Here is a 16,005-nt window from a genome sequence, read left to right as displayed (position 1 = left end):
ATACCAGTTAATCATGTTGTGACGGTGAGACTGCATGATGTATCCAGCTATTACACATGGGTTAAGATCAGGAATGTGCCGTTCGAGGCGGATGCATCTGATATCCGGTTCACTATGTGTAAATACGGCACAATACATACGGTCACTGCAGGAAGGTGGTCAGATGGCCCGTATGTGGGGATACCTGAGGGTACATTCTCTGTCAAGATGACGCTCAGACATCCTATTCCATCGTACGTGGTGATGGAAGATTTCAGGACTCGGGTTTTTGTGACATACGCTGGGCAGCGACGCACTTGCCGTTTGTGTGGGTCGTATGATCACCTGGCTGCGCAATGTGAAAGACGACGTGGTGATAAGGACCAGCAGCAACGACGAGATGTGGAGGAAAGGAGAGAGGATCGAGATCAGCCGTATTCGACTCGGCCTCAGCAGAGTTTGACATGGAGTGAGGAGGTTGAGAGGGCCGAAGAAAAGGAGATGGCAGGGGCTACGCGGGGGGGACATCACTTCCCTGGACGTTGTACTAGTGCTGGATGAGGTCATCGCGGAAGTGAATGGTAGCGATGCGGAAACGTCAACAGTGTCGACGTTTGGGAACATTTTGGGCAATGAGCGTCCTTGTCAGGATGTTGGTACAGACCTGGATCATGGGTCTGCAGTTGAGGAGGGCGTGGTGATGCCAGCTCGGCCTGAAGTGTGTGATAAGGATGCCCAGTTGGTGAGAACTGTGGAGGTGGAGGTTCATCATGGCACTGCGCTGGATGACTTGATGCAGGTCGAGGGTACGACACGTAAGCGCGCAGCAGTGCTTTCTGATTCCGACGACGTGCTTATGCCCGCACAACGGCCTGGGAAGAAAACATGGGCGGATGCCATGCGGAGAGGTTCAAGTGACACTCAGGGGCAGGGGTTGAGTAAGTGTGCCCAGAAAGGGGGGGTAGGGAAAAGGGTGCAATGAAACGTTCAGGTGATAAGTCGGTAGTGTCAAGAGGGAAACCCCCTTTGTCGGTTTTAAGTGCCTGACATTGAACATCAATGGCTTGAGGTCTCAGAGAAAGTGAGAGTGGTTTAGGGAATATTTGGTGCGTCATGATGTTGACGTGTTCTTGCAGGAGCACAATTATAGACTGGGTTATGAGTTGAAGGTGGATGGATATAATGTGTGTGTGTTGAGCATGCAGTCAGATTGAAAGGAGGTGTGGCCATTTTGGTGAAAGAAACTAGCCCGTTGGTTGTCAGGCATAGTGAGGGGGGGAGGGGAGGGTGATTCGTGTGGATGGGTTATGGGGTCAGGTACAGATGACGTTGGTGTGTGTGTATGGCCCGGCAGAGGGAGATGTAAGGGTAAAGAATAAATTCGTGAGGGACGTTCTGGTATATTATTTGCGTGGATTGCCGGGGGTTGCTGTGATAGGAGGTGATTGGAACTGTGTGATAAGGAGTAAGGATGTTGAACCGAGGGGGGCAGGGCATTGTTTGAGAATATTGGGAGACTTGTTATCCGGGGTAGGATTGATTGATGTTGGGGGAGGTGAGGTGGTGGAGCACACATTTATTAAGCGTGGGTATGCAGCTAGGCTCGATCGATTGTACGTGCCCAGGACAGTCGTAATACATAGTGTGAGGGTAATGGATGTAGTAGTTTCTGATCACAGGGGTGTTTTGGTGGATGTAGGTTGGGAGGGGTTGCCAAGAAGGTGTAAGGGGTTTTGGAAGTTGCATGTAAAGTTGTTGCAGGAAGAACAGTCTCGACAGTCATTTGTTCAATAGTGGGAGGAGTTGGTGGCGGAGGCGCCTGGGAATAGTGATCTGGTTAGTTGGTGGGACTCTGTGGCGAAATCTCGTATTAAGGAATTTTATATTCGTAGTGGGAGGGAATATACCAGGTTGAAGTATGGGTACCAATCTTATCTTGAGGGGCAGTTGAGAGCTTGCTACGAGCATGGGAGTGCTAGTTATCTGGTGGACGATATTGAGGGATTAAAGGAGCGTATTAGGGATTTGCAAAATGAAAGATTTGATGGCGCGCGAGTTTTGGGTGGGCTGGAAGAGGTGTTATAGGGTGACAGGCCTTCGGCATGCGTGTTGAGGCGACAGCGTAAGAGAAGAGTGGCGACGGAGATGATGGGATTAACTGTTCATGTGGGGATGGAAGGGTATAGGGAGAGGCAGGTATTAGTGACGACAGAGGGTATGAGTGGATATCTAGATGCATGGTTTAGGTCATATGCACAAAACGGAGGTATTCGAGATGAGGCTTTAAAGGAAATGGGAGGTTTAGTGCAATGTGAGATTGATGGTATAGATAGGGTATCATTAGAAGGTCCGATCACGGAAAGTGAGATTTCGCATGCTTTGTCCGGTGCAAGTTTAGGTAAGGCGCCAGGTGTAGATAGGTTGCCTAATGATTTTTACGTTAGGAATTGGGAAGTATTGAGAGGATTTTTAGTTAGGTTATTCAATATAATGAAGGATGATGGGGAAATGGGTGAGCAGCAAAGGACTGCTGTTGTGTTATTAGTTCCGAAAGGTGGACAGACTACGGTAGGGAATTACCGAGCAATATCGCTTTGTGTGGCGATTTTAAGTTATTTGCACGGATTTTAGGAAATAGAATAAAAAAGGTGATAGGTAAAGTAATTGACAGAGGACAATATGGGGTACCGGGTAGGACAATGTATGAAGGGCATGGAGTTATTAGAAGTTTTATAGAGCAGAGGGGGAGTTGGGGTGGGGGTGTTTTGGCATTGGATTGGAGAGCGGCTTACGATAGTGTAGAGAGGGAGGCGTTATGGAGGTTCATGCGTTGGCAGGGATTCGGGAGGGAAATTATATCTTGGGCGAAAACATTGTATCAGGGAGCATCTATGAGAGTACAAGTTAATGGAAGGCTAGGTGTTAACATTCAGATGGGAAGGGGTTTGCGACAGGGATGCCCTCTGTCGCAAATATTGTTTGCGTGCCTCCAGGATCCCTTTTATAGGGCAGTTAGGTGGAGTATCGCAAGTGGAGGGGTTAGTAATGAATGGGAGGGTCGGCCGGGTATTGTGGGTTATGTGGATGATACAACTGTATTGGTGAGGGATGAGAAGGATTTACACAAGGTAGGAAAGGTGGTAGATGTGTTTGGCGAGGCTACTGGGATGGAAATTAATGTGGCAAAGTCTAAGTATATGGACCTAGGCAATAACGTAAATAGAGGTGGGACTGTAGGGCGCGGGTGGAGTGTGGTGGATCAGCTATTGATTTGTGGGATAGTGTACATTAAGAATGATAGGGTCGCGCAAGAGGTAAATTCAATGCGCACCGTGGATGGGGTATTGAAAAGATTGGGTGGTTTGAGGATGGCGCAGCTAACGTTGCATCAGAGGGCCATTGTGACGAACGTCCTGTTGTATAGCAAGATATGGCACGTGGTGGCAATATACCCACTGAGGCAGCGAGAGGTGCAACGATTTATATGGGGATCGGGTTGTGACTGGCTAAGTAGAGGGGTGGTGATGCTTCCCGTTAGCCAGGGGGGGCTTGGGCTTATACCTTTAGAAAAGCGTATGATGAGTGTGTATCTAAAACGCGGCTATTTGAGGGAGGTGGGGGCGAGGAGAGGGGGGGCTAGAAAGACTGCGAATGAATATGCAACGATGGTGGGGGGGTAAGGATTTAATGATTGGCGAGGCCATGTTGCAGGTTTTAATGATGGTGAGGGATCCGAAGCCCCTCAAATTGAGGATTCTTGAGATGGTGGGGGGTGGGTCTGTGGTGGCGGCAGTTGAGGGGGCATACCCCATGTATGCGTGGGGGAATATCTGGAAATGTTTACGGCAATTGCGTGTTAAACCAGGTGTAAGGGAGGTAATGTTTAGGTTTCTACATGGAATCTTGCCGTCTGGTGTTGTGTTATTTAATAGGAGACTAAGGGAGGGAGGGGAGTGCAAGGCGTGTGGATGTTCGGAGACTATTTTTCATGCGGTGTATTTTTGTAATTGTTTAGAAGCTGTAAGGGTATGGTTAGGTAGGGTAGTTAGGTTAGTGGGTGGGGAAGGGTTACAGGTGTTAAGGGTGTTAAGTTTAGATATAGGTGAGATGAGTCAGATGGTGGTGAATGCGGTTGCGTATGTGGTCACTGATTTTATTTATACGTCTTGGGCTATGAGGGAGGTGGGTGTGGATGAAAGAATAAAGGTGTTAGCGGCCACCATTTATAGAACTAAGTGTCGAAAGAGGGATCTTTATGGGGGAAGGTGGGAGACAGCGTTTACTGAGGGATACCGGAGTTTTAAGTTGAAGGATTTACGGGATTTAAGTGTAAAGTAAGGGGTAACGACGGGCTAGTTTCTTGAGTGGGGATGTGTGGATGGCTTTTAAAGTGTGTGATTGGATTTGTATTGATAAATTTATGCTTTTCCTGTGTAGCGAGTGTGGTGTGTGTGGTGGTATTACACATGTGTTCCCTTTATGTTGTGGAGATTTTGGATAGTACATGTACGTAGTGTATTGGATCACTACATCGTTGTGTGTATATAAGGTGAATGAAAGGGTAGTGTGTGTGAGAATAACTGTTCGTTATTGTTGAGAGTGTCTTCAAAGATGTTATAGAAAGCACATACTACGTGGTGTTACTAAGGTATGCCATATGACAGTTTAGAATATGCTGTGATACAAAGTCCGGGGTTTCCCTTCTTGTAGGAAGCATTCTGTAAGACACAATTTCTGTATATCTGAAGGTTCGGAAGTGTAAATAGCTGTAATGAGCAACGTGGTACAGTTTAATATTATCCGAGATTGTATTTTGGCACATAAGGCCTAACATATAATGTTTCAGCGGCCTGGTTAAGATTATATAGTATATGTCGTGTGACACTGTATGTGTAGGGTAGTGTTATATATTTTAAGTACACGCTGTTGGTTTCCCTTTGCTATTTTAATGTTTCAAGTCACATGTAAGAGTATATGTAAGGTAATATAAAAATGTATATTGATTTTGTGTAAATACATAATTTTAGATGACTTTGTTGGAGCAGGTATGCATATGAGTTCAAGTAGCGGTGTATGTCATGTTTTAATACTGCTATAAGGTATATAGTGTATGAAGAAGTCTTGGGTGGATGGCACCCGTGTTGAGATATAGTACTAGTATATCATCCTTGTATGCTAGGCAAAGTTTTCATTGTTACTTAGAACAAGCAGTATCCTACGCTCTTATAGTGTGTCATTGTTTTGTGGTATTTGATGAGGGGGGGGGTACCTTTTTACTTCCAGAGCACATATGTACGACTTTATAAATGTACCTTTGGTGGGGGGTGGATGTATTGGTTTTAATGGTACGTGGTGAGGTTTTTACCTTTAAGAATTTTGTATATAAAATTTGGCATAAGATGTATAAGTGTGCTGGAGTAGATTATCTGGATATGTTGTTGGTACACCTGTGTGAAGTGTAACTTTTTGTTTTTGGATTGTGTATACGTATGTTGGACTTTAATTTTGTTGTTACATGTTGATTGGTTTAGCGACATATGTTTACTTCCATGTATAATGTATACTGTATTTTAAATAAAATAAAAAAATTTCCAACATTGTGAAGCTATACAGATGAAATCATTGTGAAGCCAGAGACCACGCTATACATACGAAATCATTCTCAGTGTTATAGGGTCATCCCCCGAGTGAACAATCTACACCACACCAGGTATTAGACGTTTCAAAATCAAATATACCATGACCCTTTCGGATTTAGCTCTTAACTTGATTATTTTATTGTTATTCAAGTAAACACCTGTTGCGACACAAAAGTAAACATAGTGCTGTCGGGTCCAGAAGCTATGAATCGACACCTTTTAGTTTAATATGTTTATTATGCACCCCATACCCATCCTGTGGGCGGTAGTCAAAAGATTACAGAGGTACATAATTGGTCCAGGGACTGGACTCCAAAGTTTTGATAGCTGAGCAAGTTACAGAGGTAATGAACTCACAATTTACAAAGGTAATGAACTCACAATTTACAAAGGTAATGAACTCACAATCGACACCTGCAACCTCAATTATGTGAGTACTTGCTTGACCGCCAGTGTGGTCGTTCATCCTGTGACATCACATACAAGGTGGTGTGAAGGTGACGCTCACAGGGTGAGCTTCAAACCCTCTGGGGTTAAAAATTCGAACAAAATCTTATCTGTCATACTGGCGGTCAAGTGGGTACACATGTTCTGCACATGTTCTCTTGTGCGACAAGACAAGGGCGTTTGAGGCAAAATACTGTGCATTAATAATAATAGGTAGGCATAATGTTTGTCAGGAAACAGGACAAATGTTTCCTGACTCGGGTCTTAGTCATATGATGACTCACAACTGGTGCTTTTGGTCATCTGACTGAGGCCTTCCGCAGGCTTACCCATCCACCTCTTCAAAAATCATGGTTATGATTATAACTATTAAATGTTAACTGACAATATATAATAATAATAATAATCAAATAAGTATAATATATACAAATTGAATATTTGTTTAATAATTTTGAGGTACTGACATATTACAAACAAAATGTTTGTAATATGTATTTCACATGTAATAATTTATATATATTACGTACCGTATAGGTAAAACTGGTCAATTAGCAACAACTCGTTGAAAAATAAGTCGTCTCTAAAGTATTCTCTTATACGTTTAAAGATTTTTTTTTCATTTATGTTAATGTGAAAATTAATAATTTTGTACCAAAAGTATCTTAGGAAACTTACCTAACCTTATTATAACTAGCGCAATTTAATTTAGCCTAATCCAACTAAATATATTTTAGTTAAGTTTACAATAATTTAGTAATAAACACTGAAATATATTTTTTTTCGTTAGGTTCAGAATGATTTTTGCGAAATTATTGCTTACACAAATTTTCGCTTGCCTTATTCGGCAAGAAGAGCGTTGCTACTTAAGCCAAAATCGCAAGTTTTATCTATTCGGCACGACATATATATATTTGTTTTTAACACGTCGGTTGTTTCCCACGTGTGCGACTTAACTCGAGTGTTTAAAGTCTTAATTGACAGGAACTATCTCAGAATTATAGGTTCTGTCAACGAAGGAACAGACACTCGTGCTTCTGTACTCTATATAATTTTCTAGACATCAAAGACTGGCCCCCCAGGTTCTCCACTTCCCCTACATATCTCTCTAACTTGCCTAAATTATTATAAATATCCATAAGGAGCGATTAACTTTTGAAGATCATATAGCGCCTAAAAGTGAGAAATAATCAGGTTTATTCCGAAGAAGTGGAATTTTTTAGTCAGCCCCTCGACACCATCAAGGCACAACCCTCTTGTAAAGAAGACACTATATGACCCTGGTGGTTCAGCGCTTAGTTTTGATTATAATAATCTTTAAAAAAAAAAAGTGCCTAGAATATCACCTAGAGGCACAACTTTGCTATAGAGACCTAGCCTCAGCATTTACCAGTTCATTATCTAGGATCCCAGTGTGCCTCGGGCTTCTATAAAACTACACGTCCTTGTTGCTGTAATAAATACAAGGAAGAAACTACTTGCAGAAAGAAAACGTAGTCAAAAATGCATCATATAATATGCCTAATGCTTTTATGACTACATTTTATGAAAGGTGAGGAAAGAAGGTTGAGCTAATGCTGTTTTTTCTTCTTTTGCGATATAGAATTTTTTTTTTCACTTTAGGAGAGTAACACTTCCGAGATTAGGCAATACTGGGATAGTTGGTTTGAGATCCTTGACTTGACAGCAGAAGGCCAGCCCCCGTTCTCGATCACTCGTGTCCCAGTCTATCCAGCTGAGCTCATGACATAGGTCACGACACGGAGGTTGAAACAGGGACAATTCCTTGGCCTTTCCTTTACCCGTGAGTTCATTAACCCCAACAATGGCGACTGCTTGACGTGATTTGATGTCGTGTACTACCTGGTGGGATGGGAAGAAGAGGTTGAATGTGGGAACGATGCTAAGAGTTGACAGAGGATAGTTAATGAAATTATTCCTCTCTAGATGTATGAAATGTATCTATTGGCACTAATGACAAGTTGATACTGGCATCATCCCTACTCCACTCTTCACAGCTTCCTTTACTCCCTCAAGTCTTACCTTCCACACGAGAGCTGGCACCGGAATGATCTTCAATTTTTCTGGTAGCCCTAGGAAAAGATCGATATGGTTATTGTTGGCATCTGGCAGTTGGAGAGTGCCATAAGTGCCAGTCCACACCTCCAATGTCCTCTTTTTTTTCTTGGCTAGATCCCGGATGTCGTTCTCAAGACGCTGCCAGGGAGGGAAGGAAGAAGCTGGTGACTAGCAATAATATTTTTGGCAAAATAGAAATATTTCTAACTGGTCCAGCACCAGCCGAAATGTCGAATTATCGTTTCCAATTTAAACCTGTAGTTTACTGGAAGTGTTTTTTTTTTTTTGTTTTTTGTTTTTTTGTAGCTATGAGTATTGTTTGTCTTATTTACTGTATCATGTGGGGTTCGAACACGTGGATAGGGTAAAGAAATACTCACGTAGGCTGGAAGTATGTATATTACGGATAATGTGGGAAGCGCCAAACAGCCGTGACCTGCCTCCTTGCTCTCTCTCCTAAGACTAACTAACCCCAGTACCCATATGTGAGGGGGGTGTTTGAATACTGCTGTGGTCTGTGACTGTGGAATTACTAACTGGTATACTCTTCTGCTAGGAGTACCCAACTCGGCTGTTCGATACAGTAATTCTTGGTTCATGACAAAGTCACTGATGGGTGCTGGTGGCTTCAAAGTCAGAATAAGATCTTCCTGGAGCAGGAATCGAATCACACCAGACCACATGGGATCTGTTCGTTGAGCATTCTTTACATCTTCAGCACTAAATGGAGGGTCTGCAGTTACTATACTAACATGTCGCGATAAGGCATCTGTGACTACATTTGACTTGCCAGGTAAGTGTTCAAAGGTGGGATTGAACTCTTGGATAGTCAAGGTCCATCTGGCTAACCTTCCAGTAGGTTGCTTGTTCTGGAATAAAGGTATCAGTGGAGCATGGTCTGTCAAGACATGAACAGATTACTGATAAATGTCTCGGAAGTGCTTTAAAGACCATACTATTGCTAAAGCTTCTTGCTCAGTTACTGTATAATTACGTTCAGCCTTCATAAGGACTCGGCTAGCAAATGCAACTGCGTTGTACTTGCCATCGGTCTTCTGAGCTAGTACGGCACCTATGCCAATTGAACTAGCATCAGTTGTCAGATAGAAGGGCTTAGAAAAATCTGGAAATTTCAAAATTGGAGCAGATGTTAGCTTTTCTTTTAGAGTTTGGAATGCTCTTTCTTGACGGAAGGTCCAAACAAAAGGAGCATCTTTCTTAAGCAACTCAGTTAGAGGAGCAGCTATGGAAGAAAAATTGGCAATGAAAGATCTATAAAAACCTGCTAAGCCCACAAAGGATCTTACGGCATCAGCAGTTTTGGGTGTTGGAAAATTTAGTACTGCAGTTACTTTACTTTGGTCAGTCGTAACCCCTCTAGGAGTGACTACGTGACCGAGAAACTTAATTTCTGATCTGAAAAATTGACATTTAGACAGTTTGATCTTTAAATTGGCTTCTTCAAGCTTACCAAGTACTACATCAAGTCTTTTCAAGTGTGTATCCACGTCTTTAGACATGACGATTACGTCATCTAAGTACACCATAAGTGCATTACCTATGAGACCTCTAAAGATATTAGTCATGAGCCTTGAGAACGTGATAGGGGAGGATCGTAATCCAAACGCCATATGGAGGAAGTGATAATGACCTGTAGGAGTGGAGAATGCAGTTAGCTCTTGGCTGTCCTCGTGAAGAGGGACTTGCCAAAACCCTTGTAACAAATCCAGGGTTGAAAAGACTTTGTTATCTCCGATGTTACGTAAAAGATCACCCAGTACAGGAAGTGGGAAGCGATCTGGAATAGTTTTCGCGTTTAACTTCCTAAAGTCAATTACTGGGCGCCAAGTACCATCCTTCTTAGGTACTAGGATCAAGGGTGCATTCCAAGGTGAATTGCTAGGTGCAATAACTCCATCATCAAGCATTTGATTGATCAATTCTTCTGCGACAGCAACTTGTGAATGAGGCATTCTGTATGCAGGTATGTAGATAGGTCTAGTACCAGGTTCAAGTGGAATACGATGGGACAATAAGTTCGTTATACCCATCTTCTCACCTGGTAAGGCAATGGCTTTACGACGTTTGTTCAACAGAGTCAACAAACGCTTGACTTCATCTGGGAAGTCAGTGGGAGCTAAGTCTTTCTCCTCAACTGGTGGAACAGATTGATCCAGTGAAGTGGATGAGGTCTCCCCGGCAGAAATAACACCGACCCACTGGTCAGGTGACAACTCATCCTCTACCTGAACAGGGTAAGGATAGTGAACAAGGTCAACAAGATTGGTATTGAGTAATACTCACGTAGGCTGGTAGTACGTATAATTATAACGGTAATATGGAAGAGCCAAACAGCCGTGACCTGCCTCCTTGCTCACTCTCGTCAGACTCACTACCCACAGTACCCATATGTGAGGGGGGTGTTTGAATACTGCTGTGGTCAGCAACAATATGAATACAGACAGTGATTCACGCAGAGACGGTTGGTAGTGAGTCATCTACTGGTACACTGGTTACTGGTAACTGGTACTACTACTGAGAACTGGGATTATAGTTTGTTCATAAATTGGCAGAGATGGCAAGTATTGTTTGAAGGCACCTTGCTAAGTGAACATGGTAATATGTTAAGAGATGCACAGAAACCTCTTAGTAGGTCATAAGTTTTTGAGATAGGAAATAATATCCCTGTCATATTAAATCTCAACCCAGTCATCAGCCCATAGCTCATACTAGTAGACATCTTAATCGACCATAATATTTTTAAGCACTACAGAATCCCACCACAGCACCAATCCACTCTCGTCCCTCACAACACAGTGACCAGTCACCAAAAAACATCCTCGGCAGTCAAAACACCAAAAGCTAGCTTTTGCATACAGGAGTATCTCTTCCAACACTGCATATCCAAATAAGTTGGTTGTTAGTGTTCAGTCTTGAGAGGCACTCTGTGAAATCTTTCTCTTCGATGCTACGTTACTACTGCTAGGTTGTAAACGCTCTACTAAATAGTTTGAAGAATGTAACCACATCAGTTTGTCTTAATTAGCAAATGAAGAATGGTATTATTGATATAAATAATTTCATAATAAAGAGACGTAATAGTGTAACCACTGTTAACAAAGAATTGGGTATCATTGTACATTAACATTTAGTAAGGGATTCAGTGGTCTAAGATCGACTGCGATTAGCAAACATAGGATCGAGCCTCTAACATTCCTTACGCTAGTATTTATTAGTCCTTGTTTTATAATCCATTTTCTTCCCCGACCAACCTCAAAATCCCCGTGACCTTCCAGTTTTCTCCAACGTGTACTGTACCCGAAAGTCACACATGTACATAAAATGCAATAAATAGTAACTCATTAATACAGCATTAAAAAAAGTCATCATTATAATTACATGTAAGGAATGGAAATGCACATTAAGGAAAGCTATAAATAGAAAAAAATAATGGAAGTGTACAAATATTTCACGTAAAGCAGTGATCACATGAAACACAAGTTACACTAATTTTAGAGAATGTTTGTGTATCAAGCGCAAGGTGTAGTGTAGAGAGAGAGAACACTCGCATGTTTTCCTGATCATGTCCCCCGGAAGACTGATATCAGCGGTTTTTTTTTTACCCCGGCGGGTTAGTCAACCAGGATAACCAAAGAAGGTAGTGCGATCTCAGTCTTGTCCCCCAGAATACAACCCACACTTAGCAAGTAGGCACCAGGCACCTATTTGCTAGGTGAACGGGGAAAGTAGGTGTAAGGAAACACGCCGGTGTTTCCACCATTGCCGGAGATCGAACCACGGACATTGTGTGTGAAGCGAGACCGTTGCCTACCAGACCATGGGACACCCCTTATCATCATTCAGTTCAACTTCAATTACCATTCACCATGTAATGGTACAAAAACGTGTATGAGACACGTCAGTTCAGCCCAACGCTGATCACACGAACAGGAACTGGATCCGTGAAACCTGACTTTATTCCAGTAAAAATCTACCACCACCACCATAATATGTGAATATTAAAACTGTATTGGTTCTATGATTAAACAAAATAACAAGAAAGAAGGGAAGTTCTCTCCCACAAAGTTAAAATTATTTCAAATATACCAGATATTGAAATATTTACAAATAGCCAGCTGTGGCCCTTCTTAGTATATTACCATGGCCCAATTGGAGGCCATGGCCCGAAGTTTGAGAGCCAGTGTCTTGTGATGGATGACCCACACGGGTTTAACGTTGCACATAAATAATAATGTGAATTATCACATACATTTGTCTCCCCAGATGGAATGATGATACTCAGTGGTGAGTGTGAATGTTGGTGTAGCGTGTGCTGACCCAGGCTGGTGAGGCCAGGTGGTGTGCCGCACTGATCCAGGCTGGTGAGGCCAGGTGGTGTGCCGCACTGGCCCAGGCTGGTGAGGCTAGGTGGTGTGCCGCACTGACCCAGGCTGGTGAGGCTAGGTGGTGTGCCGCACTGGCCCAGGCTGGTGAGGCTAGGTGGTGTGCCGCACTGACCCAGGCTGGTGAGGCCAGGTGGTGTGCCGCACTGACCCAGGCTGGTGAGGCCAGGTAGTGTGCCGTACTGACCCAGGCTGGTGAGGCCAGGTAGTGTGCCGTACTGACTCAGGCTGGTGAGGCCAGGTGGTGTGCCGCACTGATCCAGGCTGGTGAGGCCAGGTGGTGTGCCGCACTGACCCAAGCTGGTGAGGCCAGGTGGTGTGCCGCACTGACCCAGGCTGGTGAAGCTAGGTGGTGTGCCGCACTGATCCAGACAAAGTTTTCCAGTGGGCAACTGAAAACAATATGATGTTCAATGAGGACAAATTCCAACTACTCTGTTATGGAAAACTGGAGGAGATAATAACTAGAACAGAGTATACTACAAACTCTGGCCATACAATAGAGCGGAAAAATAATGTAAGGGACCTGGGAGTAGTAATGTCTGAGGATCTCACTTCCAAGGATCACAACAGTGCCACGATCACAAGTGCAAAGAAAATGATAGGATGGATAATTAGAACGTTCAAAACGAGAGATGCCAAGCCAATGATGATCCTTTTCAAATCATTTGTTCTCTCTAGGCTGGAATACTGCTGTACATTAACATCTCCATTCAAAGCAGGTGAAATTGCAGATCTAGAGTGTGTACAGAGATCCTTTACTGCACGTATAAGTTCTGTCAAGCACCTTAACTACTGGGAACGCTTGGAAGCACTTGACTTGTACTCGTTGGAACGCAGGAGAGAGAGAGATATCATAATCTACATTTGGAAAATCCTGGAAGGAATGGTCCCGAATCTGCACACACAAATCACTCCCTACGAAAGTAAAAGACTGGGCAGGCGATGCAAATTACCCCCAATTAAAAGTAGGGGCGCCATTGGTACACTAAGAGAAAACGCCATAAGTGTCCGGGGCCCAGGACTGTTCAACAGCCTCCCATTAAGCATTAGGGGAATTACAAATAAACCTCTGGCTGCCTTCAAGAGTGAGCTGGACAGATACCTAAAGTCAGTGCCGGATCAGCCAGGCTGTGGCTCATACGCTGAACTGCGTGCGGCCAGCAGTAACAGCCTGGTTGATCAGGCCCCGATCCACCGGGAGGCCTGGTCATGGGCCGGGCCGCGGGGGCGTTGATCCCCGGAATAACCTCCAGGTAACCAGGCTGGTGAGGCCAGGTGGTGTGTCGCACTGACCCAGGCTGGTGAGGCCAGGTGGTGTGCCGCACTGACCCAGGCTGGTGAGGCCAGGTGGTGTGCCGCACTGACCCAGGCTGGTGAGGCCAGGTGGTGTGCCGCACTGACCCAGGCTGGTGAGGCCAGGTAGTGTGCCGTACTGACTCAGGCTGGTGAGGCCAGGTGGTGTGCCGCACTGACCCAGGCTGGTGAGGCCAGGTGGTGTACCGTACTGACACAGGCTGGTGAGGCCAGGTGGTGTGCCGCACTGACCCAGGCTGGTGAGGCCAGGTGGTGTACCGTACTGACCCAGGCTGGTGAGGCCAGGTGGTGTGCCGCACTGACACAGGCTGGTGAGGCCAGGTGGTGTACCGTACTGACACAGGCTGGTGAGGCCAGGTGGTGTACCGTACTGACACAGGCTGGTGAGGCCAGGTGGTGTACCGTACTGACAGGCTGGTGAGGCCAGGTGGTGTGCCGCACTGACCCAGGCTGGTGAGGCCAGGTGGTGTGCCGCACTGACACAGGCTGGTGAGGCCAGGTGGTGTGCCGCACTGATGCTTTGTCTAGGTGCTCTTACTCACCTGGACAACACCCGGGCCGGGACACTTCCGGCGAACCACCTCCTGCTACAGGTGCTTGTACTTTCATTATTTCTATTATTTGTGCTAGTTGTAATTTTCACATATTATTGATGGAAATCACTCTCTACTAAAGTAAAAGACTCGGCAGCGATGCAACATTACCCCCCTCCCAGTGAGAAGAAGAGGTGCCATGAGTACGCTAAGAGACAACCCAGTAAGAATCAGGGGCCCAGGGACTGATCTCCTTCACTCGAAGCTAAGTGACTGATCACCTTTACTCGAGGCTGAGGGAGTGATCACCTTCTCTCAAGGCTGAGGAACTGATCACCTTCACTCGAGGCTAAGGGACTGGTCACATTCACTCGAGGCTAAAGGATTGACAACCTTCACTTGAGGCTAATGGACTGAGCACCTTCACTTGGAACTAGGGGACTGACCACCTCAAAATTGTCTTTCCACTTCTAGTCTCCATGATTAAATCACCTCTGTATTCCACTGAAGAAACCTGTTGCGCAGGCGAAACGTTTCGATAATAAAGATAACCAAGTGTAGCACATGTGTTTATTCATCAGGTAGTAGCAATCTCAAAATATTGTTGCATAATTATTACACATTTTAGTTATCCACTTGCCATACCTTCCAGTTGCCATTGTTAATGCCTTGCCATTGAGGGACAACGTTAGCATAGTAGTAGGTGGCGTCCTGCTCGAAAGTGTACACGAAGTCAGCGTCAGGAGCCAGGTGACCCTTGGCTAGGAACTGCTGCCCATCCACTGTCAGGATCTTCCGCGACCCCAGCACCTCGTCAGCCAGCCTCTCCTGGTTCTTCTTGCTGTACAGGCTGCTCACGTCGGCTGAAAACATCTCTGCGCTCTTGAACGATGGGCGGCCAGCGTCTACGGATTTCGCTGCGATGTGTCTGGTAAGAAACGAAGCAAAGTATGATGTGAAAGAGTTTGTAACTGGAAACTAACCACCGGCAGCTTTATCACCAGCATCACTAGAGTTGTAATATGTTCCTTATCTCAGCACCAACACCTCTGCTGAGAACAGCAACACCTCCAATTGTTAGAGGTGGTAGTGGAAAACTTCACCGAGTCATTATGTCAGGAACGCAAATGGAAAGAGAGAAGGTAATGAATCAGCAAGATTGGACCTTGTGTTAACTCTAAGTGACTCTAATGTAGAGTACACTGAATATAAGATTCCCCTTGGTGCTTGTGACCGCACAATACTGAATTCAGTTCGAATAACTTATGGAAGTGAAGGTAGAGAGAGAGAGAGAGCATGAAGGAGATTACAAATCTGACTTGAAAACTGGAGACTACGCTGGCATGAGGCAAATCATACTCAGTAGCAGAAAAAGCACAGGCAAGAAGAGCGTAATTTGCTCATGACTGTAACCGTGTATAGGAGTGAAGCTGATTCATTACCTCTGTAACTTGCCATGATTGTGACCAGATCTACCTGGAGTTCATTACCTTTGTAACTACTTCAGCTATCATAACTTTGGGGTCCAGTCACTGGACCCAGTATGTACCTTTGTAATCTTTTGACTACCGCCCACAGGATAGGTATGGGGTGCATAATAAACATATTAAA

At 44.5% G+C, this 16,005-nt stretch overlaps 1 protein-coding gene across 1 annotated transcript; it reads right to left on the bottom strand.

Annotated features, from left to right (window-relative positions):
- Nucleotides 1-5,835: 5,835 nt before the first annotated feature.
- On the bottom strand, nucleotides 5,836-15,322 carry LOC128688005 (uncharacterized; the record flags this gene model as incomplete). The annotated part of the gene is given in 3 exon segments (XM_070083716.1): nucleotides 5,836-7,925; nucleotides 8,106-8,279; nucleotides 15,040-15,322. Coding segments are annotated over 3 exon segments (706 nt in total), but the record flags the coding sequence as incomplete, so codon positions are not given.
- Nucleotides 15,323-16,005: the final 683 nt, after the last annotated feature.

The sequence above is a fragment of the Cherax quadricarinatus genome, chromosome 10, assembly GCF_038502225.1.
Source record: "Cherax quadricarinatus isolate ZL_2023a chromosome 10, ASM3850222v1, whole genome shotgun sequence".
Lineage (NCBI taxonomy): Eukaryota > Metazoa > Arthropoda > Malacostraca > Decapoda > Parastacidae > Cherax > Cherax quadricarinatus.
The sequence above is the reverse complement of the archived record's forward strand: the minus strand, read 5'-3'. Positions and strand labels throughout refer to the sequence as shown.